The following is a 27,046-nucleotide window of genomic DNA, read 5'->3' as shown; positions in this document are numbered from 1 at the left end:
AATCGACTAGCCCAACCAGTCAACTTTGAGAAAATTTGCGAAGGCTTACGCTCAAATTGACATTTTGCAGTAATAAAAATTTAATTAGCCATTTTTATATTAACCACACAACCGTTATTTGAAGATATCTCGAAAACCTGAAATTGTGTGGATTTTGTAGTTCTCCGTGACCAATTTTTATTATATTGCCTGGGATTTGAAAAAGAAACAGAAATCATTGAAAAAAAATATATATTTTGCTAACATTGTCATGAAAAATTAGTAAATCTACTGCATTTATGAATTTAAGATACATACATAAATAAATGTAAAGTGAAAGTAAGCTTTTAAGATCAAGAACTTCGAGTTCTACGACTTCTACGTTCTACGGGAATTCCAATTCAAGAGCGCGTAATTCAATCGCAGAATTGGAACTTGAAACCAAATAAATAGTAATGCTTGCCAGATTTGTTTATTGTAAGTCGTGCACAACTCACTTAAAAAGCAGGTGTACGTATGTACAGTATGTTAGTTCGCTTAACATACATATACATATGTAAACGCATTAAAAGATATGTATGTATACTCGTATATGTTGGTGGCAAACGTTTATTCATCCACAAATAGGAGAGTATTCATAACTAATTGTGCGTAATTACTTACTTGATGACTTGAAATGTTTTCTTTTTCAGTTCAATTATTAAATTCGCACCCAGCGCCTCGGCATTGGTCTCGACTCTGTGAAAAAGTTCAAGGTGGTTTGGGGTTTTACTCCGCTACATGGTCACACATTTACACATTTACTATGCTTACATTCGCATTCGTCTTAGCAATTGCCAACGGAGCACGCATAATTCTTCAAGTCTCTCTGTGTGCACCACCATGCGCACACGCATTTAATGTTTAGATACATACATACATACTATGTATGTATAGTACATACACATTTTTGAATTATTTTGCGACTATTGTGTTTTTGGAAGTTTTGAGTGGACAAGGTCATTTGGTTAATTTGTAGCAAATCCATACATACATATGTATGTACATACAAACAATACATATGTATATACATAAACATTAATAAAGAATTAATGAGCGCTATGCTAGGTATTAATTTCATTCATGGAAAATATTGGCTGTGTTGCTAGTCTGCGAGTATGCTTTCTACAAAATTAAACTTAACCGAATAATGAATTTCCTGACAACAATGATTGAGAAGCCCTTCCTCGGGCAACTGTTTCTTCTTGTTATAATCTGGACAGAGTTTATTAAGTTATGTTAAATGTTATGAGCGTGACGTACTGAGTCGTCTTGAGCGTGTTCGTCTGTCTAGTGTTCTGTGTATCAGAAAGGTTCGGCTCAATACCTGAATATGTACCTAAAGATTTTTGAACTTCCATGTGACTTTATGCTGGATATATCGACCAATATTTGAGTTATCTTAATGAAAGTTACATAGTGTTTTTTACTCATAACAGTATACATTTCTGACTAAAATATATACAATTGAAAGAAAAAATGACCTAGCCCCCATATAACTATTATTATCCGGCTGACTCTGCTCCATATGATTGTTGATAGTATGTGAGGTAATCATATGGAGCAGAAATGAAACCTAGAAAACATTTTTTAGTATCAACTCGCTTAGACTGCTTATAATGATTTTTTCTAACAAATCTTATGCCGAATTTGTCGGTTTGTGCATGAGTTATATGTATATACGAGGTGTGTTCAAAAAGTATCGCGAATTTTGTGTTTTTTCAAAAGTTATTTATTTATTCATGAATATCAATTTTGTCCCCTTTCAAAGTAATCCCCATGAGATATTATATACTTGTGCCAACGGTTTTTCCAATCTCCGAAGCACTTCAAAAAATCATTTTTTTTATATTCTTCAGCTCCTCCTTCGATGCCGTCTTTATCTCGTCAAGAGAAGCGTAACGTCGTCCTTACATGGGCCTCTTCAGTTTAGGGAACAAGAAAAAGTCACAGGGGGCCAGATCTGGGGAATACGGTGGCTGCGGCAGCATTAGTGTGTTGTTTTTGGCCAAAAAGTCGCGCACAAGCAACGATGTGTGAGCAGGGGCGTTATCGTGGTGCAATTTTTTTGATAGGTAAAATCGAAGACGATCCAAAACACGTGCCAGCAAAGCAGCTGTCAACAATTAAATGAACATTCAAAATGGCCGAGCTTGTCGGCATAAGCGAGAGACTTGAGTACCAACATAACGCCACAAAAAATTCGAAATTCGAATATACGTAACCCGCGAAAATTCAAAATTCGCGATACTTTTTGAACACACCTCGTATAAAATTGCTAAGATTCCGATCTTCTGGGTGACGTTCTACATTTTAAGGTATTTCTCTGGGTTTGATTCTTGCAAGTTGCAAGATTATAAAATTTTCGGTTGCAACCGATGTTAAATGTTATTTAATTAAGTTTCTTCGAAAATGAAAGTTTTTTGCTCATAACTTCACTTCTATGTAAGTCAAATGTCGAAACTTTTACGCAAGTAGAATACCGAAACTATTTATAAAGGAACCAGAATTGAAAATTGACCTTAGTGCAAAATGTTTCTCCATCGCGTCGTTGTAGTCTGTTAATTAACAGTTGATTCTTCAGTGTTTTTAAATTCTCTGCTGATCCATAGCCGCTGCTGTTTATTACTGAATCATCTTTCCTGTGAAGCGGGAAGAGTGAATTGCAATCTATTCGGAGCATTTGTACAGTCATTAGTGTATATGCATATGTATGCGTATGAGTCACGAAGTTTGTTCATTAAATTAAAATTAAATAGCAAATATATTAGAAGTATGAATTTCTTACAACTAAACTATAGCGAGATAACATTCAGACTCAGAAAGCTTACAGAAAAACACACATCATAATTGGCAACTCGATCTTCATGTGCATATAAATATAGTATATGTGTATGTGTGGGCATAACAGCGAGTCGGATTATATAAGAATGCCAATCTGAGCGGAGCTATCAGGTTATTAAAGCTGTAAATTGCCAATGAACAGCACGATTTTCATAGATTAATTGCCGTACAAGGGAGCTCTGCTATCACGGGATATCGCATTTCCATATTTTCCTTTGACGTTCTAAACAGATGGCAGATTTGCTGAAAGTTTGTGTGAAATGAATAAATTTGGTTTACAAATTTTCCGTAATTTGTTTTATTTTATAAGTACAATCAGTAAAAGGTAAATCGACTGAGTGAATGGGTAATACATATCTAATCATCATTACGCTATATAATTAAGCATTTTCGGCTGAGCCAGACTCCAAGCCTGAACTGCTGACAATTAAAAATTTCTGCTCGACTAATTTATCATTTATTTTTTATTTCCCAAACGATTCATTTAGATTTAATCAATTTTTAGGTTATCAAAACGTTAGATTTTGCAATTTAAATTATTGTAATTAAAAAGAAAAATACAGACCCTCGTGGCCACAAAGCAATGGATTTTAACATACAAGGTTGTCAAATATCTCGCGAACAGCCACTTTTCACAAGCCTCTTTTACACCAAGAAGGGCGTTCGCCATGAACAGGAACAGGTGGTAATCACTTGGCGCTATGTCCGGGCTATATGGTGGATGCGATAAAACGTCCTATCCGAGCTCCCATAGCTTCTGACAAGTCATCAACGAAGTGTGTGATCTGGCGTTGTCCTGGTGGAACACTACACCCTTCCTGTTGGCCAATTCTGGACGCTTCTGGTCGACCGCCTGCTTCAGGTGCTCCAGTTGTTTGCAGTAGATGATAGAATTAAGAGCAGATTATAGTGGATGATGCCCTTCCAATCCCACAAAAACACACAGTAAACCCTTCCTGGCCGTCAATCCCGGCTTGGCCACTGTTTGGGACGATTCACCGGCCGTCGACACTGACCGTTTTCGCTTGATATTGTCGTATGTGATCCATTTTTCGTCGCCAGTCACCATTCGCTTCAAAAATGGGTCGAGTTCGTTCCGTTTCAGCAGCATATCGCAGGCGTTGATTCGATGCAGAAGGTTTTTTGCGTCAAATCATACGGCACCCCAAACATCAAGCTTTTTGGTGTATCCAACCTTCTGTAGATGGTTTGGTGACTAACTCTCATCTTCTGGGCTATGTCACGAGAAGCCACATGCGGGATAACTCGATCTTTTCCATGATTTGATCGGTATTTGTCGTCACATAGTACCATCCCCCAAAACAAATAATCTCACGGAACGTTTCTCTAGCGGTTTTGCCTTTAACGAAGGAAAACTTTAAAATAGCGCGAATTTTGGCGTTAGTGAACTCCATGTTTACACGTCTATAGCTGTTGAACGTAATATCGAAATTAATCATGCATAGCGTCGTTTTGTAGGTTATGTCAAGACCTTTCAAAGATGTATAGTTTTGCAAGATACGAGCTCTGTAGCGCTTTATACATAGCCTCGAAATTCAAAAGATTTTAACAACCTAATATTTCTGAGTAAACTGATTAGGGTTTAAGCATTTCGTTCTGATATCTACATTTGACCCAATAACTGCTTTGGTTTAAGGAAAAATTAAAGTGGAAAGTATTTATTATTACACAATTTTTCAGAACAGAAAATTCCACATGATTTCTTCATCAGCTGCTCATTTGATAAGCCCTGACCCTGTTAGCTGTGACCATGCTGTTCACAATAACTTTGGAAGGGTGGTTAAACAATTTTTTGTATTTTATTAACCACATCATATAAAATATTTTTAAACATTTAGATATGAACATGTGTATAAATATTGTGTTTGTGTAACGATTAGCTCGGATAATATTTTGAACATGGCAAAATAATTTCATTTTTGTGCTAATTATATACGGATCATTACTCTTTGGTATATAATATACATACAAACAAATATATAGCAAAAATTAGTACATTCGTTTGTTTATAAGGATATATATTCGAGAGCATTTCCGTCAATGTTTGGACGAAAGCACAGATGTGAACTAACTCATTACTGCGAACAAAATTTACGATAAGTATTGTGGTTTCGTGCGCTCTCGTCATTAAAAGTAAGTTTGGCTTAAGATTTCATTAGAAATTATGGTTGCGTATGAAATAAAATAAAATTAATGTGCTAATGTATTGACCATGCTCTCAGTATCTAGTATATTCGAATGGATTTTCTAGTAGCTGTGCCCTTAGCTCCCTCCAGCGCTGCGTATAAGTAATATTTAATGGTAAAAAAATTGTCACCCACGACGTTCCAACTAAATTTAATTTTAGTGTTCGACCGAGCATTTGGCTTCGATAGTTGATATAATTATGTGCGTATGTCATTGTTATGTTAAATACTGTTTTGAAATATACTAATACTTTGAAATTTCGACAGTTTCTATATTTTATACAATTGCAGATATTTTTGTAAAATATCTACATATGAAATAATACTTCACCAAAGAATAAACATCGAAATAAACTCGCCACTCCAAAAAACTTTAGATCTTTGAAAATCTTACACAAAATCTAACACATGTAGATAGCGGATACACATAGATATGTATATGTATTAATACTCTTACCTACATATGTATGTGCATGTGAAAATTAATTCTTTGCAATATTTCAAATATCGTAATTCAATATATCAGTCAAATGTACAATCAAATAGAACAGTGGCGAGTGCATTGATTGTGTTTCAATTCCGTGGAATTCCCGGTTTATAAACATAGATGCACTTTCACATACATATGCACTATGTATATATACATATGTATGTACATGCTGGTATACGAGCTTGTGCCAAAAGCTAGCGTTGTCAAAGCAGTTTTCTACACACTGGATATACTTGTATTTATATGTTTGCTCAGAGCTCAACTGGCACTGCTACGATCACATAATATGACACAAACAAATCTTTACTGCATCACCCAATCTGTTTTTCAAAATATAAACTGCTGACCAAAGTTCTCAGAAAACTAGTTAACCTTTTGTAAGAAATCCTCAAAATGTGAAGTTTCGAAGTCGCTAGTTGTTGGCATCATATTGCTTATGTTTACATTTGTATTTGCTTTGAAATTTCAAGAAACTCAACACCTAAGAATTATTCTGATTACGCTCTCTTAGAGGATACATACACACACGCTTACATATGGATCAATTTATATAATTAATAACGTGACAACACCAAATATTTGAATGTTTTGGAACAAAGGCTCACATTGATTTTTGTTTATTAAGCGATCCACTTAACACAGCTTCATAGGAGACGAATCGTGCTACAGACATGCTCACTTATGATAGAACTTAGTGTCATCAAAAATGTGAAAACTTATATCGTAAAATGTTTCAAATTGGTCCATAACTTCCTATGACCTGATTTAGCTTATAAGAGGTTCTCCATTTCGGTTGACTTTTAAACATAAATGTATGTATGTGTATCGACTTGCGCCCCAACGATTAACCTTGTGCCGTACATAGCGCTTAGCCAGACAAATTTTTCGGGTAAAATGGGAGGAGATTTTAGACTTACTATACTGTGTTGAAGAACATGGTTCATGAGCACCCAAATACCCAATATAACTTTTATGCTACCCGTCCTTTTATCCGAAAACTTATGTATATACATCAGTCAGTAAGTTTTATACTTTAATGAAATGAAATGAGCATATTTTCTTGAATGCACTCTACTCAAGACCCCACATACTTAATATAAAGGGTTTTACTCCTTTGACCATGCTAATTTTGTACATTTCGGTTAGCGTATATGTATATCTTGAAGGTGGTTAGAGAGTTTATAATAAATAGCGTTGTAATAGATGGCTGGCGTTTATCAACCTTTCATTACTTATAAGGTCAACTATTTGGAGGCATAATGCCTTGCAAAGGAGTTAACCACATTCATCATTTTGTTGTTGTGCTACGTTCAATCACATCAAATTTGTAAAGATTCTCACGAGTGTATAAAAAATGTGTGAATATTATAAAAAATTTAATTTAAAATTTTTAATTTCCCATTCCTGCTGTCAACAACTGAGTGAATAACACGTGGTGCAGCTGTTTTCTTCCACAATATTCCGTCGCCAACACTACTTTCAGTCACATGCACTCATCGCATATGAATATTTTAATAAAAAATAAAATTGTCACAACTCATTTATAAATGATTAAAGTATGCATAATACCATAGTTTATTGGCTGTTCTTAGCACGCCTTCGGAACTTTTCAGTATCAAACCCATTCTCAACGACTTTTTATGTTTTTGTTTCATTTTTAGACGGCATTCGTCCTTTAACCAATCACATGGATATCCACTTCGTGCGGTCTCCACTTTGGTCCCCACCGATCATACGAAAACGCAGAAGGGCGCCTCCGTCCAAGTCCAGACCGCCTGGAAAAATTGACTAACACGTTCCACAACCACAAGAGGCATTTCTTAATTGTAACGGAAACAAAGGATACATTCTACCTGCAACTAACTTAACAAACAAAATTTATAGAATAATAAAAGTGCTAAATTAATATTTAAGAGAAAACGAAATCACAAAGACATAAAACAAAAGTTACCTTAATTTACTAGTTCTATTTATGGATAATGTTAACGAAGTCATTCTAAGTAAAAGTGCACTTATTTTTACGTACAACATACCTATTTATACTGGCTTTTAATACGCGTTTTATCTACCGAGTCTACGCTTAAGCATAAACTTCAAATTGGACTAAATCGCTCCCAAAGACAGATAATATTCATAATGGGAACAAAAACACAACCACAGCCACAAAAAGGTGAGTTCCAACTAAATTTAATTCACATAAATAAAAGAAATGTGACTATTCATTATAATCGGTTTAAGCTATACTTGTAGATTAGAGGAACTGCTTTGGTTCGTTGACTGATTTTCTTTTGAATGGTACTGGGGCCTTGTCGGATATATAAATATAATGAACAAAACGGAACCACTTTTTCAATCTTTAAAAATTTGTGGAATTTTACACTTCCTTTTTTTGGAATTTTCTAGTTTAACAAGAAGATAAGTTTTAAAAACAAATATGAATCTTTTTGAATTTTTTGTTTCCGATAGAAATTGCGACCTGCATCCTGCCCGCCGTTCGACAAATGCACATGAGAAATGCTTCGGGCAATTGCTTCCCAAAGGTAGAATATCAAAAATTTCGTATCCAACAAATTTTCTGATGATGTTTAAATATATAACTATAAACCCTAGAAATTCCGCTTTATTCAATTATTTCTTTCCCCCAAAAAAAATTCTCAAAAAAAATCGATTTTTTGAAGCATCTTAAAGCGGGGTCAGTTATGCCCTGAAAAAATCACCACCAACAGCAAAGAATTTGTTGTACATGACGAAAGTTTTAATAATAATCATTTGCTTCCCTATAAGTTTTATTGCATGGATAAAATAAGCTTTGAGATGCTAGAACATCGCTAGTGCAATATCTGGAGCAGGTGTTTCGACTATGTGCGAACGATTATTTTCCAATTTTTATTCGCGCTTTGTTTTGGTTTGCAATAATCAGTTATTTATATATATTTATTTATAAATCTACTCTTATTACACAAGCATAGCACCAATATGTTAAATACGAAGTGGCAATAATTCCAGAATTTTGATTTACGTTGAGTGTAATTTAATCGTTTTTTGATGAAATTCCCTATAATGCATCGTTGTCACACCCATTAGCAGTGACATGATTATACACGTATGTAAATATGTATAGGTATATACTGTGAAGATTTAGCAGGGCTATTTTGAAGAGAGTACACCTGGGTTACTATATAAAGAAAATGGATTAGTTCCCAAGTCATAAGTTTATAGTGCAATTATAATTGCTTAGTTCAACGGATGTCTTTAGGATTTTATTGAAGATTAATTAGTTGTAAACGGTTGAACTTATTTTGAACTATTTTAGTGTCACGAACGATGGCTAGCTCGTAAACGATTGACAACGCTGAGAACCTTTCGGGAAAGTAAAAATATCTAAAGTCCAATCAGTTGCAAGTTTCTTTGTAGCTAGTCATAAATTCACCCCGGACTTCTTGACTTTATTGCTGGGTATATGTAAACAGACTCATTTCGATTACCTTGTGTGTTAGATGTATGTATCACAACCTGACAGAGAAGTGTTGCACTTGATGCATTCTTATAAGTGGTAGTCTACTAGTAATGGTAGTAAATGTCGTATCCTGTCTGAAATTATCAGGATCGAAGTGAAGACATCATCACCAAATTCAATATGTATGTACATAAGTGGATGTGGGTATATATGTACTTGTATTCACATAGTATGTGTTGTACACATAGAAACAAACATTTGTTGGTAATTAGCCCCAATTAGTAATCATTACTGGACTTCACGCAATAGTTACAGGAAGTATATGAGGAGTCATTGAAGCGATGGGATAGCTTTAATGATTGTGACACCATAATCACACTTTCTTGCCACTACAATTATCTCTGAAATATTAATTATTATAAAGAGGCTTTCAGTATCACTGACAAACTTTCTAATTTGAATTCAGAGTTGTGCAAATGAAGAAGAATTAGTCTTTGTAAAAAGTTGAAAAAGTAATGTCAACAAGGAAGAAAGGGTTAAGTTTGGGTGTGTTCGAACATTCTTCACTCTTGCAACTTGCAAGAATCAAAGCTGGGGCAATACCTTCACGTGCATAAGGTTACATTTATTTGTGTTTAGTTTGAAAGTAACAGAATCAGATAGAATTTTTAAATTTGTGTTCCTAGGAAAATAGGCGAGGTTGAAATTCGCTCATTTTTTCTCTGAACATAGGAATGTCATGATAATATTATATACTAAATTTGGATTTTCACAGAAATGTGGTCGGTGCCAACCCCATCGTTCAAATTTGACCCCATCTTCTCCAAAGTCTTCTTCACCATCCCAGGTGTAAATTTTTTATGCCTCTTGCTATCAATCGACTTTTTGATGAAACTGAATAACCGTAAGCCTTTTCCAACATTCGCAACAATTCCGCACACGAAATTTGGTTAGAAATATAAAATTTGAAACAAATTCTTTGTTCGATATTTTTATATTTGGTAAAAATCGCATTGCACTACTGAAATAGCCTTCAGAGCCAAAACAAATGTTTAGTCAAATTATTCATTCACCTCTTATGGCTCATTTTTGGAGCATAATTCTCCGATTGTTGGACTATTTCGTCTTATTCTTAAACCCATCTCTCGTCACCGCAAAGTATGCATTGATGAATATTGGGTCCTTTTTTTGCGACCCATACTCGTTGTTCTTGAAAAAGATTTATGGCTTTTTACAGAAGTCTCGCATTTACATGCTTCTTACCCAAAAATACATATATTGAGACTCTACGCTATTGATACCAATACTATGGACGAGTACCATGACTTCGCAGACTTCAATGAAGACTAATTAACTTATGCAGATCAAACTGCACACAATTATAAAAAGTCTAGGTCAAATTTGATCAGATGAAAACAAAGCCAAAGTAGATTATCCCCTCAGCATATGTGACTTATATTTCTAATATCAATTGTGTACTTTTAAAGAAACTCTACGAGTAGTCTTAGCAGTCCGATTAGAATATTGGAGTGTGTTCGTCTTAAGCTCATGGCCAATTACAGTCTAATTGATGCCGGTGCAAAATTTCAAATCGATATCTTAATAACTGAGCAACTAGTTCGCGTATATGTATATATGTATATAGTCCTATATAGACAGACCAATATGGTTAAATCGACTTGACACTCTGATCGTCCAGACCCAGATTTACAGGGTCGCCGACGTTTCCTTCTGGGAGTTACAAATTTTATTGCAAACTTAATACACCCAGTTCCGAACAAATAAATATTTTTGTAAATAAAAATAAAGGTCTTTCCTGTCAACACATAAGTATATACATATCTACTTAAACACACTAGCTCATGAACTCTTTCACTATTAGGTACGTTTGTGTTTAATTGTGAGCGATTTAAGTGCGCAATGCACAAATCTTATCATACATACTTACATAGATATGTATGTATGTATGTAATAAATTTTGTACGCACATAAGGACAACTAAATCAAACGTTTTTTGCTGCGAATTCTGGTTAAATAAAGAAAGCAAAGGAGCTCATTAATTTGAACGACAAAAGACTTATTTATGGCAAAGAGAAAATATGTGTGATTGTGGGGGGCAAAGGCCTAGTGCAATAGGTCAAGGGTACTCAGCCAGTCCGAGATATACTATACACCGTGTGGATCAATACACGATACACGTGTAAATAATCAGTTGTTTCTTAAAGAAAGTTCAATTTCATTATAGATGGTAAGGCTAAGATCTTGCATACATGCGTCTGTCCTAGTATTACAAAAACAATAAATACACAAAACTGCAGAAATAAGTAGTTGCGAGCTATTCTTTTACATAGACGAAATAAAAATAAAAATCCAAATCAAAATAACCAATTCTATTACTCTTAATACTCACTGTGGCACCCCTGACTGCATTCGTCTGCAAAAGCCAAGCAACATACGTATAAGCGCAACGAATCATCGTTCCTGCAGGGTATTTATTAATAATTTTCCGGTTATTTTTAATCGACTTAATCTTATATAACTGTGCATAATTTTTATTGAATATTTATGGCGAGTACTTAAGCAAGTATTGGCGTTCGACTTCGAAGCAATGCTGCTTTGTCACTAGATCAGCAAAATGACTCACGAATCATAGTTTGACTTCATATATTACTCGATATATGTATGTATAAGTATGTACATATGTACATACATACATTATTTATCAATCTATACAAAATGCTTTATTGTTTCATAGCTATATTCCCTAACATCAAATAAATATGTACATATACATTTGTATGGATCTGAAATAAAATCAAACTTTTGTAAGATTTTCAAAATTTCCATTGCACTTTTACGCCCTGTTATTATATTATCAGCCTATACTACATACATATAAAAATATTAGATTGTAATTGCATGCATGCGATTTCACTTTGTCCAAATGTATTTTCCCCGCTTGCGGAACAATTACTTTTTAACCGCTTGAATAATCATTACAGCGTTGACAAACCCTGCACTATGTTTACTTTGTGTCATGCAACACAGAACAACTCAAAGTTAACTTAGGCGCTTACATACATACATATGTTCCTACATACGTTTATAGTAAGCTTATCTCTTATAACTTAACTGACCAAAACATCGCTGCAGGGAAGCTTCATATTAACACATATACTTTTCGGATCAAGAATTTCCTGAATGAAAATAACATATGTATGTATCGTAAATTCGAGTATGATTTTTTATTTGAGTTATAAATATGTATTTATGCATTCTCTTCATATACATATGTAAGAGACTATAATTGGAAACAGACCTAAAATAATATTTGAAATTAAATTAAAATTTTTTTTTTATTATATACATTTTTTAAGCCATAGACAGTGGTTTTCGTGTAAAAACATTTTTTTTTTTTAATTTACTGAAGTATGGTAATATGGATCGGTATATCTATATAATCATTTCGCAGAACATCTAGACGTGAAAAAAGGATTTGAGGAAAAAACCATTTGACGGACCTATTGGGGCCCATACTAGTTGAAAATTATAACTAGTTACATGTGTACTTACATATATGCACATGCAAATAATAAATCAATATACATTTACTTGTAATTGGGCTGTTTGCTAAACTAGAAAGATGTTAAGTTTTGTAGAGAGATTTTCTAGTCAGTAAAGGCTTGTACATCGCAGTTAGATCGCTTTTATAAAACAGTTTCCTTTTTGCTTATCTTGCCGTATTTTATGCTTCGAACTTGGTTGAGTCGTATACGGGTCACACACCATACTCAGTTCGCTGTATTTCGCACAAGCCTTTGTTACCTATGTACATCTTTAATCACATATTTGCGCGTAAATAAAAGCTTTTTTCACAGACTTCAAATATGTTAACAGAAAATACATAAAGTAAATAGATTTCGACTCAATCGTTTCTCTCATGCCGCTCTCATAACTTTTTACCGCTCAAAGGCATTTGCTCTTACTCGTTCACTATTCCGGTTGTACCTATTGTTGTTTTTGTTTAGATTTCTGTACAATCATACGATATCAGCTGGGCTGACGTTTCACTTCAGTGCGCAAAATCACGGTACCCCCTGCGAATGTCGGCACAAAATGCGACAAACAATAAAAGTGGGTATAAAGCGTTTAGATGATTAGCATTTACAATTTATGCGGACATACATATGTAGCTATGTACTATTTAAGTATTTGTAAATATATAGTATAAAATATGGGTGCATATCTATCTAGGTATACCGATAGCTATATACTATTAAATAAAATAGTTGTAGAACAAAGTTAAGAACTAGTAAATTATTTACTCATAATACGTTGAGCCGAAGAAGAAAGTTAATATATATGTACATATGTAATAAAAGAGGTCCTTATAACCTTATTCATCTATTTCCTATTACTTGCTATGCTTCAATTCACTTATCCTGACCTAGGCTACACTCACGCCGCGTCAACTTTGATCAGCAGAGCCTACGCATTTATTCTTCTTCGCAAGCAAAATCACTGATGTGGATCCAAATGCACGATCGAACCAATTTGAAAAATACGGAATGTGAATGTCCTAAAGCCTAGTATAATTTTCATGAATGTAACATTATGTGATTGATCTGTCTGTAGTCACAGTTTCACTCGTTTGGTTTTTGCATACATACCATATACTATTATGGTGGGAATGGTATACAGCAGGTGGGTTGGAGGAGGCCTAGTTAATCGGGGTTCAGCGGCCAGCTGTTGACACTGGCACCACTGGCACAGTTTCGATACCGCTCCGTTGCACTCCTCCACGTGTCAATGAATTCAGCCAGATAGTTCCCGTAGTCACCGCCATCCACGATAGGAACATAGCGTGACCAGCAACTACAACTTCTTTCCCCACTTGCCACAAATACCTCCGCCACCAGCATAGCTGCCACCAACGAGATAGTGAAGGAGGAGGCGAAGGAATAAGTGCAGCCGAAACGAGTGTTTTCCTTATTGTTTACATTTCCATTTCTCTGCACTTTCAAGCTTTTGCGCCAAACACATTGAGTCGCTGTCATGTGAGTGAAATCGTGTTGAGTCGAGGCGCTTTTCCAACTTTTCATTTTAGTCTCGATTTCGTTCTCGTTTGTGGCGTTTGCTGGTCGAAAAGTAACAGTAGATCCGTTTGGCGATTCGCATAAAAAAACCAACAACAACAATTAACGAAAAATACCATTTTAAAACAAATAACCTACTGGAAATTAAATGTTTTTTTCGCGAAATGCGTTGACTCGGACTTTAAAGTAATGAAGTGCAGCACTTGTGCATAAAACATACATACAAACATATATTGGCCAAGTACGGCGTTCTGCGAATGTGTAGTGTTTTTTCTGGTTTTTAGTTACGATTATTAAAAAGTGAACTTATTGGAGCTTAGAGGAGGGAAGTAGTTACATGTAATTGTTGTGCTGAAGTGAAGGAATCAGTGTTAGTGTTCAATACAGTAATGCATTTGTAAAATAGCAGCTGAATAAAATAGAATTCGCAGAAAACTTAATCACCACAATTACAAATTGGCGACAATCGTTCGCTGCATTACAATGTGCTACTAAAAATACAACAACGACTACGTCAGCAGTCTGCATCTTGTGGGCTGCCTCTTGGCTGCTCGGATGGGCCAGCTTGAGAGCTGTTGGCTAGTAGTGGCCACCACCAGCGCTAGCGTTTGCGGCTGATCTTGGCCGAGTGTTCCGCTTACAACCGTCAAATCAGCACAGCACACCTATGCAAATTAATATGTAATATGTACCATGCAAAAATATAGGAAGCACATACGAATGTATGTTTTTACGTGCTTAAGTGTACGCTGTCATTACCATGGCCCTCTGCCGGCCAACCCTCAGCGGTCCGCCCTTCAAACGGACGTCATCACAACTGAGTGCGCTCAAAACCGCTGTGAAGTGTTTGCAATGCACAAGTGACATATGTAAAAATAAATGGAAAGCATTTCTTTTGCAATTATTTCTGGCTTGCGGGTTGTCTTCTGTGTTTATACATACATACATATACCTACGGCATACATGTATATTCGTGTGTGCACGCATAGTTTGCGTTTTTATTGAATTTTCATCGATTTTTATTAAAAGACTGAGTGTTGTGCGTGTGTCAATAATTCGAAACACGAAGTGCGCGGCACTTCATACATACATATGTGATGGAGGTTGTTCTTCTAGTTAATTAAACGCGTTAAATATCACAACAATGTAGCTTCTTAGTGACATAGAGAAAAACATGACTCATGCTTTTACCCTACCCGACAATGAGCGCATAATAGATTTGGCAGACAGTGTTCGTGTTGTCCACCCTCTAAACATATTAACAAGCATTGCCTAGTACGATAGTAGCGCCAAGGAAAGGCCGCGAGTTTCTTTCGAATAATAAGTGTCGTTTTGTATGATTTCTAGTGTCACACATACTTTCATTCAGACAAAAATACTTGCAAAGCGTTCACTACACTTTGCGTACCTCCATGCCTGCAAACATACATACATACATACAATATATAAATCTTAACCGAACTGAACTTTTTCACTTCATGGATACTATACACATATGTACATATGTATGTACGCACATATGTATAAGCTGCCGCTGAAACATGGTGTAGTTTATATACTTATGTATGTATATTATTAAGTATGTCTCTATACTTCAATATTGTATTAAATATGTGGCGTGGCGACAGTTTTCTTGCCAACAATTAAGTTTACATTTGCGCGTAATCGCACTTATGTAATTTTTTTTTGTTTTTTTTTTCCAGTCTGAAATCGCATAAAACTGCGAATCCATGAATGGCATTCGCATATATGCACACACATACATATTTCCATACACCCGGTAGAGAAAACGTGTTGAGCCTCTCTTTGAATATTTGCACAGAATGCCATCATCGAACAGTCAGTAATGCTCATGAAGACTTGCTTGTATTCAAGAGTATAGTGGTTTCCCAATTCTGTAACATATAAAAAATGTTGCGGTACCAAAAAAGAAGATAAGAAGAGAGGCTATTCTAGTTCAACTTTGCAGGCAATCACTTCTGCCATTGTCATGCCCTTTTGACTAGAATACATAAATTTTGATTACACTTTGTGGCTCAGTGACAATTTTTTAAGCAGGCATACCAACGCCGTTGTAAAGAAATCGTAAAAATTCTAAGCATTTACTTATAAATTTACACCCTTATCCGCCAAATCGAAAGTCGTTTTATGCCGCCTGCAAATAGCAGATGTATCTTTGGAAAGCATTTGGTTTAAAATTGAATTAAACAAGTAAGAAACGGCTAAATTCAGGTGCAACCGAATATCTTATACTCTTTCAACTTACACGAATCAAAGCCAGAGAAATATTTATCGTACCTAAAGTCAACTATAGGTACCAGGGTCTAAATATTCGTTACCTAGGAGCTTGAACAATTTTTATTGGATTTAAACAACTATTGGTCATAAGGTGGCACGTATTAAAGACACTATCGTGAAAAGTTGTATTTCGTAATATGAATTGCTTCTTGATTTGTGTACTGGAAACTGAACCACGTACCACGTACTGCCACGCTCCAAATTTTGTCAAAATCGGTTGGCCGAGTCCCGAGATATTGGGTTTTATTAAAAAGTGGAGGGGGTGTCACTGCCCAATTTTCACACCGGCTCCTATAAAGCTCTCTCATACCATCTCGGTGGTTATTGATTTATCGCGCTTTTAGTAGTTTTTGCCGTTATATGGGGGGTTATCGGGAATTCTTTTAATCTGAAGTGAAATAAATGTGTGAAGTTCTGTCTTAATTAAAATGCTTAACACGTTGAGGACGGCGCAGCTTTTAGAAGTAGTAGTAGCTTAAAAAAAACTCACAAATATTAATAAATATATTTAAAAATTTGTTTTGATACCAAATAGTTTTATTTCATTTTACAAAAAATAGTTCTGAATCAAAGCCAGCGTGACCCATGGGTGGGTCGACATGTTAAATGTAGTTTAACCTAGTATTGGTTTTCGGAAGAGAACTCTTTATTTTTCGATTTTTTATATTTGGAAGACATGTGTCTTTTGTTGCTCTAAAATTGAAAATTTCGCTTAATTGCGCTTGCTTGTCATTTATTGAAATTGTTCTGCAAGAAGCCGAAAATCTTATTAATTACATTTACATTCTTATATGTATAAGTACTTACATAAATATACATAAATACTATGTTTATTTAGAGCAATTATTCAAAGAATCCAGTTGCAAAAAAATGTTTACAATTTACATTGACCTTACTTTCTAGCTTTTGTTTCAATTGTTTCAACAAAATCAAAATATCCCACTCAAATACCGCCAAACTAAAAAGGCATAGATATACATATATACTTACATGTGTGAACGTTCATATTTGAGATTTTTTGCCTTAAAAAGTTTTTCTTCATCTGCGATAGTGTTGGAGGTAATATTTGCACTGCACTGAACGTTTTCCACAAACGTACGAAGGCAACTGCTTACATTTCAGCGTTAAGATTGACAAGCGCTGTTTTCCCTTCCATTGGAAAGCACTTTTCAGCATAAAGTTAAAAAAATGTTGTAAAATTTCGAATACATCTTCTGGTGTTATGTGAAAGTTCAGAGTATAAGTACGTCATGTATTCATTATATAATATTTCGTACGGTCAAGGCGCACTTGATCATTGTCAACAGACAATCACAATTTGAGTGGTGATTAATTTAGTAAAAAACGTTCTTGTTGAAGACGAACAAAATTTAAATGTTATGTGCCACGCGCCAAATTAAAGTTGAAATAAATTGGAAACAACCCACGTATACATATTTGTTTACAAGTGAAATAAAATATAAATATGTGAACTGTTGTTAACACCTTGAACTGCACTACGCTTTAAAATCACGAAAATTTCAAAAAGCAAAGAGAATAGCATTTAATGATAAAAACACATAAAATTAAATGAAGAACTATCAGCGTCGGATAAATATTAGAGATCACAATATGGCCAGTTGCCACTGAATGTTTGAACTTTTACTTATTTTGTATATTGTTCATACTCATACACACAAACGTACATACATATGCGCATACCTGAAAAATGGGCAATAAGTGTTGATTACTCATACGCCCTGTTCAACAGATCGCCATGTTTTTGACCTGCAATTTTGTTGGCAATTAGCCAAATGAACATGGTTTGGCGAGAACATAAGTAATCAAATGAGTTAACAATAAATAATATTGTTTGAAGTAGCTTATGCTGATGGAAGTTCAACTTTGTAAGGGTATTGACTGAGATAAGAAAGATGGTTGGATTTTTTATGATTTTGTGTATGGAAAATATTTGATTTTTCCTGTGGGAGCTGTGACATCTTATGCCTGTGACATACATCAAGTAATAATACTGTAAGTTTTTTGGCATTCGCTTCACTTGGGACGGTGACAGACAGCTTTCCTATCCTTTGAAGCTGTTAAAAAATTAAAATGAGAACATAAATCTATGAAAAGAGTTGATCCTTAATAATTATAGGTATACATTTCTCACGCTCTAATTTCTTTACGGCTGGGCTAAAATTTTACTTTTATTGCAATTTACTTTCATAATCAAAAAAGGATGTTATGGAATAACTTTATCAAATGTGATTTTCAATTAATTTTACACAATTACTCATACTCACATGCATATGTATGCTCGACTGCAACGTTGCAACCAAGCCCCTTTATTAGATTTTTTTATATCTCAATTACCTTTGTAGATGCACACATGCATACGCACATTGTTAAAGTGACCGTTATTTTCCAAGTTAATTTTGTTTTTTTTTTTTTGCAAACGCCGGCCGAAGTTTAAGTTTATTATCATAATTATATTTATATGTATGGTATATAACTATTTTTTTATATTTTGCACTATTTTACTTTACTTGCCCATAATATACAAAATGTTCCGCTCTACAAATGCAATGGGGTTCAGTATTCCAGGAATAAGTATCTACCACTAGGATAAACTACCATGTTGTTTTTGTAACACAGAATTTATGAGGCACTTGTGTGAATGCTCAGTCCATTTGATTCATAACTTCAGCTTTATAAGTTATTCAGTATAACTTTTACGTTGGATGCCTTCTTTAGGGAACAAACTGAATCTTCGGGGGACGTTTGCAAAACAATCAAGTTGGTAAATAATGATTACCATAGAACACATACTTTTCTTGGAATTATCTCTATTTACGAGCCTCATGTGACTTTTATCTTAGAAAATATTTCTAACTGTATCTGAATTTAGTAATAATAATAAAAGTAATAATATTTGTGGTCGTATACCCTTGGCAGTGGATTCGCTCTCCTTCCGTTATTCAAAAACATAATCAACCTCAGAACGGCCAAGTTCTGAGAACACTGCTCACCGAATGATAGACTCGTACTCAAAGCACTCAGTTATAAGAACAAATACATTTATTTTTATATAATACATACATACAAACATCGTGCACGCAACGTACGCGCATCGAGTTCCAAATAAAATGGGCCGGAATTCGACAAAATCGCAATGCCCCAAAGATACGTTTTTATTGAAATAGCCAAATGAACAAATTTATAGACACTCGCACAATAAAGCAATAATAATATTTTACCATGCAATTACAGTGTTTACACATACTTACATAAATGTAACTATATACATACATATGTACATATGTATGAATAATGCAAGCAATCGAGGCCAGTGAAAATAAATTTGTCTCCAGTTTGTAAAAACATATCCGCGAGGCAGGTGCCAGCTTTTTGGCGAAAAACTCATACTCGTATATGTTTACAAAAAAAATTCGAAATACAGATTAACGCATGTTGTTGTCGTTCTTGTGAAAATTTACTGAGCTCCTTTTGAGTGCACAGACAATTAAAATGGAAGTGTAAATAACATTAGTTAAATGAAAAAGCAAAAGTGTCGTTAAAGTAGACATGGAATTGACAGTATATCGGCGCATGCAATCTTGATTATCAACTACTCTACGTTGCCGAAGCGTTTATCACGACAGCCAATTAATCGCATTTACATCCCGCTCAATTACGTCACATATTCGCACATTTTACTGTACACATGCGTGGTATGTATATGAATGCATGGAAGTGAAGGGTAGAGTGAAATGCCAAGCGGAAATCGAAAGCGGCCGGATACGCTGGAATTAGAGGCGCTTGGTGTGCGCCAAACGGAGTCTTCCGACAATGAGGATTGCAGTGTCACAGCCCATGTTCTACCAAGAGCACACCACCAGAATTACCAACTGCAATCAGAACAGAAAGATCAGGCACCAAAATCACAATACTTCCACGCAGCCAAGTCTCAATACGTTTCCACCAGCGTCGAAAAGCCGTCCAGTACATTTCAACAAACAGCATATTCCCCATCGCAGCCGGTTGAAAAACATCAAAGAAAATGGTTTCATTTACGTCGCAAAGCTCGTCCTGCACCATCAGTAAAAGCAGCATACGACAGCAACAACGAGCTTACTGCTCATACGCATGCTGTTCCACCAAAATTAGTCGAGCCAAAGACAGCGGCTGTCGCCAACACAACCACTACAATGTGTACATCGCTGCCCACAAGTCAAACCATACCCGATGTTGCGGCGGTTCTCATGAGACACAACTCGAAAAAACGACGAAGCCGCACACACACCGACAGTCTTTATAGTTTAGCGACGCTCGCTCAGTCAGGTAAAATATGTCAACAACAAAACTCCGAACCGAACGTACCCGACGCTGTAGCGAATACAACCATCGCTCCTGAGCCCTGGTCAAAATCGAGTGAAAAAGCAGACACACAGGCACACATGAAAACAGCCATTCATTTGAATGAGAAAAACGACGCTTCAATCCCGACTAGTGCATTTATAGATCAAGAACTTCGCGATCATATGTTGCTCACTTCTGAGCTAACGTCCGTGGAGGAAGGAGTGGACGGCGCCATGTCAGCACCAGTATCTGGTTTTCAGATGCGGTTTTTGTCTATTTTGGGAAAATTACCGGGTTGGAAGCGAAGTGAGTGTGTGGACCGGCGTTCTCGTACGAACACCACGACAAAAGCGTCGATGAGAAATGATGGATCATTGGATGCCAACGATGAGGCTGAAAGTCTAAGCGATCATAAAAATCAAAAACTCAATGCCGGGTTTGAGCAGTTTTCGATGTCGCCGGTTGGAAACGGTGCTGGTAGCAATAAGGGTGTTCGAAGACTGTCACAAATGCGACGTCGGCGCAGTTCATACTACTTCTCTGGTAAAGGGTCTTATATTAAAGTTATTGACGTAATTACATTTTCATACTTATCATGGCCTAAGCACTTAGTTAGACTGATGGTTTTTAAGTATTAAGTTGGGTTTTAGTATTCATTTCTTTAAATACAGGGCCACACATAACCTTGGTTCCCTCTCGAAAATGAATATTTGGCTCTTTCTCTGAAATCTTCTTTATTTTCGGTAAATACAATGACATTGGGTATTCGGTATTAAATTTACTTTTCAAAAAGTATTGCCAAATTATTCAATATCACTGTGGCATATTCAAACTCTACAAATTATTTTTCGAGATGGCCTCCCAAGTGGCTTTGAAAGAAAGAATCCGAAATGTCATTAGTTATATTTTACGCACAGTTGGTATTTTGAAAAAAACAAAAACAAAAATAAGTTATCATGAAATGGAATTTCTAATGGACTTTTTCTCCATTTATTGCAGAGAATGAACGCAGAATTCGAGCCAACGACCGAGAATTTAATGCACAATTCAAATACGCCGTAAGTATTTTTATATTTTGTTTGTTGTCTGTTTGACAAATACCCATTTCATTTTGACACTTTACATTTATGCAAACACAACCCACACTAAGAAGCTTATCTGCCCCGAAGCGTATCCTGCAGAGGAATTTATGTGTATGTGCATATGTACATATGTATATAAATATTGACACATTTCGATTAATATTGAAAACCGATGGCACAGATAGCGCAGATAAAAGAGAGATCAGCAAGAAAGCTTTCCGAAATTACAACCGAAGCAACTATGTACATAGATTTACGCACATGCATAACATACAAGAGTTAATACAACTCTAATTATACTTGCGCACGCCATTAACGCGGCAAAAATGGCATCACATTTGTATGAAATCGCGCGCGGTGACCCACAAAAGTGCCAAATTAGTAGACCCCACATGCTAATATCGAACAATTTTATTCTTTTTTAACCATATTTTCAATGGCATATTGACACTCAAGTGTTCATTCAATCATTTATTCTGACCGAGACCGAGCGAAGCGTAATTCGTAGCGTACGCCACTCCGTGTATGTGTGTGTGTGTGAGTATACGTTGGCTTCCCATTGATCTTTGCGGCCGATGACGCTCAAGGGTAGTAATTTCTTGGACTGATTGGCGCTTTGGCATTGAAATGGACATACATACATTCATATACAATATATAAATGACACACGCACGGGCACACCTACAAATGTACGTTGTCATAGTCGGCAGACGACAGCAAATATTCACGCGAAAATGTATAGAATAAAAAATGGACAATTCAGTCTCGGTATGTGTACTATGTACCTCGTAAAATAGGGTGCAACTAGGGTGATATTATTTGCGGAACAACTCGATTCTATTCAAAAATGTTTTGCATTGGTAAAGCGCAACTCTTTGGTCGTTGCTAAGCAAAGGCAAATTTTCCAGTTAGCATGTGTATTGTACCATAATTATCCGAACTATGCGAACTTGGTGGTCTCGAAAAATACTTGTTATAGTAGACTACCCAAGAGAGTTAAAGTTGTTTTACTCAAAGTAATATTGAAAACATCAATTGGCAATGTAGTTACATAAGCATAAACCAATTTTAATATACGGAAATTTCGAATTCGTTTCTTTGTGTGTTTAATGTCGCTGACCTATGATCTATCTGGCCAATTGACAGACCCCATATGCAAATGATTCGGTCACCCAATAAAGTGATGTATTCCCTTAGTCCTTATTTGAATTTAGTACCTAAGCCATTGATACCAACGTGGACACTTTAACAGGAGAGATTAAGCAGTTAAATTGCAACCTTTATAAACCAAAGATCTGAGCGAAAAATCACCAAAATTTGTAAAATATTTTTGCTTGATGTAGTTGCAGTTAACCTCACAACTTCGCCGACCAGACTGCTCTCACCCATCCTCTCTTTAGAAGTGCAACTGCACCTGATTTGATTGGCGTACCTTCATATGGACTGCTTCACGAATTACAAATTAAAATTCTTGAAATCATTATGAAATTAAAACTTACAAACTGTTATTATTTTATAAAAAATGTTTAACTAATTTGTTTAATAAATTTGTTCTTCTTCTCTTTTTACTAGGACAATTTCATCAAAACATCTAAATATACACTGCTGACGTTTTTGCCATTCAATCTGCTCGAACAATTTCAACGTCTTGCCAATTTCTATTTCCTGTGCTTATTGGTGCTGCAGCTCATACCAGCGATATCGTCATTAACCCCCGTTACCACCGCCATACCGTTAATTGGCGTATTAACATTGACAGCCGTTAAAGATGCCTATGATGACATTGTAAGTAATTAAACAGTTATGAACTGTATATATATTCATACTTATCCCCGGATTATATTAACATTGTTATATTGGTGTAATTGACTTCACTAAATTATGAGCCCATTTTTATTTCTCTTGATTAGAGTTACACGGTACTTGGGAAGCCAGTAATAGCGCATAATTAACCGCATTTGTGTTAAACAACATAACTCCTTACATCCTTTTTTGGTCAATTTAAAAATTAATATTGCCATATAATGCATAACACATCCGTTGGCTATGGAAATATTATTTTTTTATTCCCTTTGCTTTAACAGAAAAAAAATACATTTCAACATTTGTTTAATCCTTAAAATAAAGATTTTCATCTCCCCTCCACGGGTAATGTTGTGATAAAGAGATGTTATTTAGGGACTACAGTAGAAGTGTTAGGTGTTGCGTTCTGGAAAATCGTATGTAAATCATTTGTAGCCACTTTTAAGGCTCACCCTTACATATTTAGTCCAACTTTGAATTATACATGCAATTACCTTTATCTAACTAGCAATGCCACATTAATACCATCCAGATATAACTACTTTCTCTTTATTTACTGTTATTAACATTTAAGTGAACTATAAACTTGTTAGCCAGAGTATGTTTCTTATATAAACGCTGAATGTGCGCCAATAAATAAAAATAAAAACATGAATTATTATCATTATTATAATCCATTATCTAAGTATTTTCATTGAGCTAGTTTCATTACATATTCGGGAAATTGTTTGCTCTTAGTCGGCCTCTCAGTTGTTTGCCGTTTGAATTCCTTTTTTCATCGTTGGGACTATAGACTTTAATAAGAAGATAGGTTGTTTCTACATAGATCATCAGAAACCAACTCAATGTCCTTTGCGAATTGTCCGATTGTGCCAGCTTCACCCATCTCATGCAAAATGTTATGAATAACGAAATGAAAGGTTATACACGGAAAGGCACGCGATTTCCATAATTCAGAAGAGAAAGTTTTATGTTTAGAAAACGCACTGCGTCTCGTCTGCGTATGATTCTAAAACGCAATCGTTATATATAAATATGTATTTAGCTATTATATAAGAATGAATATATGTACATTTAAGTTCTTAAAGCTCATAAATATTTACAATTTTATTAATTTTGTATTCTCTCATTGCGAATTCATTGTACACGAACCTTGAACTTTATGACGTCTTCAATTGCACCTTGCAGCAACGCCATCTGTCGGATTCCCAGGTGAATAATAGAAGATCGAAAACGCTGAGGAACGGTCAATTAATCGATGCGAAATGGTCAGGAGTTCAGGTAAGACACTGAATTTGATAATATTCAAAAGCAAAGAAATTGAATAGGAACAATAGAACACAATATATTCATCAAACACTAGAGTATCTTTAAGTGGTTATACACAGTTAGAAGACCGAAAAAAGTGAATTTTCAAGATATTTTTCTGAGAACGGAGCGTATGTTTCGCCTTCTCACTTTAGCTCGCCCTCAAACGGATGTTTTTTCGCTACCCAGGGGATACTTGGTTTACGACCGGAAGTGGTGAATTGCTTGAGTCATATGTAAAAGAATCGTTTCTGATCACTCCCAAGTGAATGGCAGTCAGAGAACTTTCCTCACTTTCGTGAACTTGTACACATGACTCCGTCCTTAAATCTAGTTCAATCTAGTAAAGCAAATCGAAGGAATAAGCAAAATAAAATATTTCGACAAAATGGCGGTTTCTCAAAAAAATAAATTTTTGACCAAAATTTCGGCCTTAAATTTTTTATAAAAAATATTCATCGGTGAGAAAAAATCTTCGTTTAATTACTACAAAATAATTTTAAGAAGCTCGTGTTTAGCTATTTTCAAGTAATGTTGGTCACCATTTTGAGAAAAACGCGTTTAAAGCTTGGCCTTGTACTTCAAAGCAATCTGAAACGTCTTTTCAAATTTGCATGTAACTTCGAAAATATTTTCTCCGAACGATATGATTTCTGTGTGTATTCTTAAATATAATATACATTAAGGAAATAAAATAAAAACGATTTTTTGAAAACTCTAACTGTACATAATCTCTTAAATACATGCCATTATTACCTATATATATATGTATGTATGTATCGGAAAAGGGACTATATATTTGAGTGTACTCATCGACAGGTTGGCGATGTGATACGTCTGGAGAACAACCAATTTGTGGCAGCCGATATCCTCCTGCTGACAACATCCGAACCGAATGGCTTGTGTTTCATCGAAACTGCCGAATTGGATGGCGAAACGAATTTAAAATGTAAGCAATGCTTGCCAGAGATCACTGAATTGGGTCAGCGGCACGATCTTCTGTGGAACTTTAATGGTGAAATCATCTGCGAGCGACCCAATAACTTGCTGAACAAGTTCGAGGGCACACTCATATGGCGAAACCAGAGATACGCGCTTGACAATGAGAAAATCCTACTTAGAGGCTGTGTACTACGCAATACGCAATGGTGCTACGGTGTTGTCATATTTGCGGGCAAGGACACAAAACTAATGCAGAACTCGGGCAAAACACAATTCAAAAGCACTGGCGTTGATAGACTGTTAAATTTTATAATAATCGGGGTGCGTTGAAATCCTTTTTTTTAACAATTATATTAATTTATTATTGTATGTCTTAAAAATATATTTTTTTTTTATTTCCTGCTTTAGATAGTACTTTTTCTACTCTCTATATGTGCGTTCTTCACTTTGGCCTGTGCCATTTGGGAAAGCTTTATTGGTCAGCATTTTCAGGTAAAGGGTTTGCTTAATATATTAACAAGGAATGTACTAAAACTGCAATTAGCATTTTTAATCCGAGGTTTTTTTAAATTTGTTATCATAAATGTATATGCTTCATTTTCAGATATTTCACGCATCTTAATATTTTTTGCTGTTTTTAACCATTAAAGTTCGACCTTTGAGTTCCTGACGCATTACTGTTTAATTTTACAGGTATACTTACCATGGGAGAACATCATACCCAAAAATGTTGCACAAGGCTCCACCGTTATTGGTCTGTTGGTTTTCTTTTCCTATGCAATCGTCTTAAATACTGTTGTGCCAATATCTCTCTACGTTTCAGTAGAGGTAAGTCAAGATTACTTTTATGTGCAAACATAGTTATGAACACGTTCCTTTCCTCTCCGCGCAGGTTATACGTTTCGCGCAATCATTTCTCATCAATTGGGATGAGGAAATGTACTATGAACGCTCGAAAACTCATGCCAAAGCTCGTACCACCACACTCAACGAGGAGTTGGGGCAAATACAATATATATTTTCGGATAAAACTGGCACACTAACACAAAATATAATGACATTCAACAAATGCAGTATTAACGGTCGCACCTACGGCGACGTGTTTGACCTTCGTACGGGTGAAGTTATCGAGGTCACAGACGTAAGTAATCACTGAGCAC

At 35.4% G+C, this 27,046-nt stretch overlaps 1 protein-coding gene across 8 annotated transcripts in view; it reads left to right on the top strand.

The window, feature by feature from the left end:
• Window positions 1-27,046, top strand: part of LOC105225492 (phospholipid-transporting ATPase ID) — a 45,313-nt gene that overhangs the window by 6,408 nt on the left and 11,859 nt on the right. For 4 of the 8 annotated variants that reach the window (XM_049455024.1, XM_049455022.1, XM_049455023.1 and 1 more), the window contains exons 2-9: window positions 7,221-7,729; window positions 21,751-21,809; window positions 23,406-23,618; window positions 24,825-24,917; window positions 25,764-26,207; window positions 26,295-26,378; window positions 26,580-26,714; window positions 26,779-27,027. In XM_049455024.1, the coding sequence (XP_049310981.1) occupies window positions 7,696-7,729; window positions 21,751-21,809; window positions 23,406-23,618; window positions 24,825-24,917; window positions 25,764-26,207; window positions 26,295-26,378; window positions 26,580-26,714; window positions 26,779-27,027 (1,311 nt within the window). In that variant the 5' untranslated portion in view covers window positions 7,221-7,695. Of the gene's footprint in view, window positions 1-7,220; window positions 7,730-14,124; window positions 14,299-19,662; window positions 21,295-21,750; window positions 21,810-23,405; window positions 23,619-24,824; window positions 24,918-25,763; window positions 26,208-26,294; window positions 26,379-26,579; window positions 26,715-26,778; window positions 27,028-27,046 lie in introns of those variants that run through there. The other 4 variants (XM_011203977.4, XM_029549887.2, XM_029549886.2 and 1 more) reach the window with 3 other exon arrangements.

This window comes from Bactrocera dorsalis, chromosome 4 (genome assembly GCF_023373825.1).
Source record: "Bactrocera dorsalis isolate Fly_Bdor chromosome 4, ASM2337382v1, whole genome shotgun sequence".
Classification (NCBI taxonomy): domain Eukaryota; kingdom Metazoa; phylum Arthropoda; class Insecta; order Diptera; family Tephritidae; genus Bactrocera; species Bactrocera dorsalis.
Note: the sequence above shows the minus strand (reverse complement) of the source record. Positions and strands in the feature narration are given on the sequence as shown.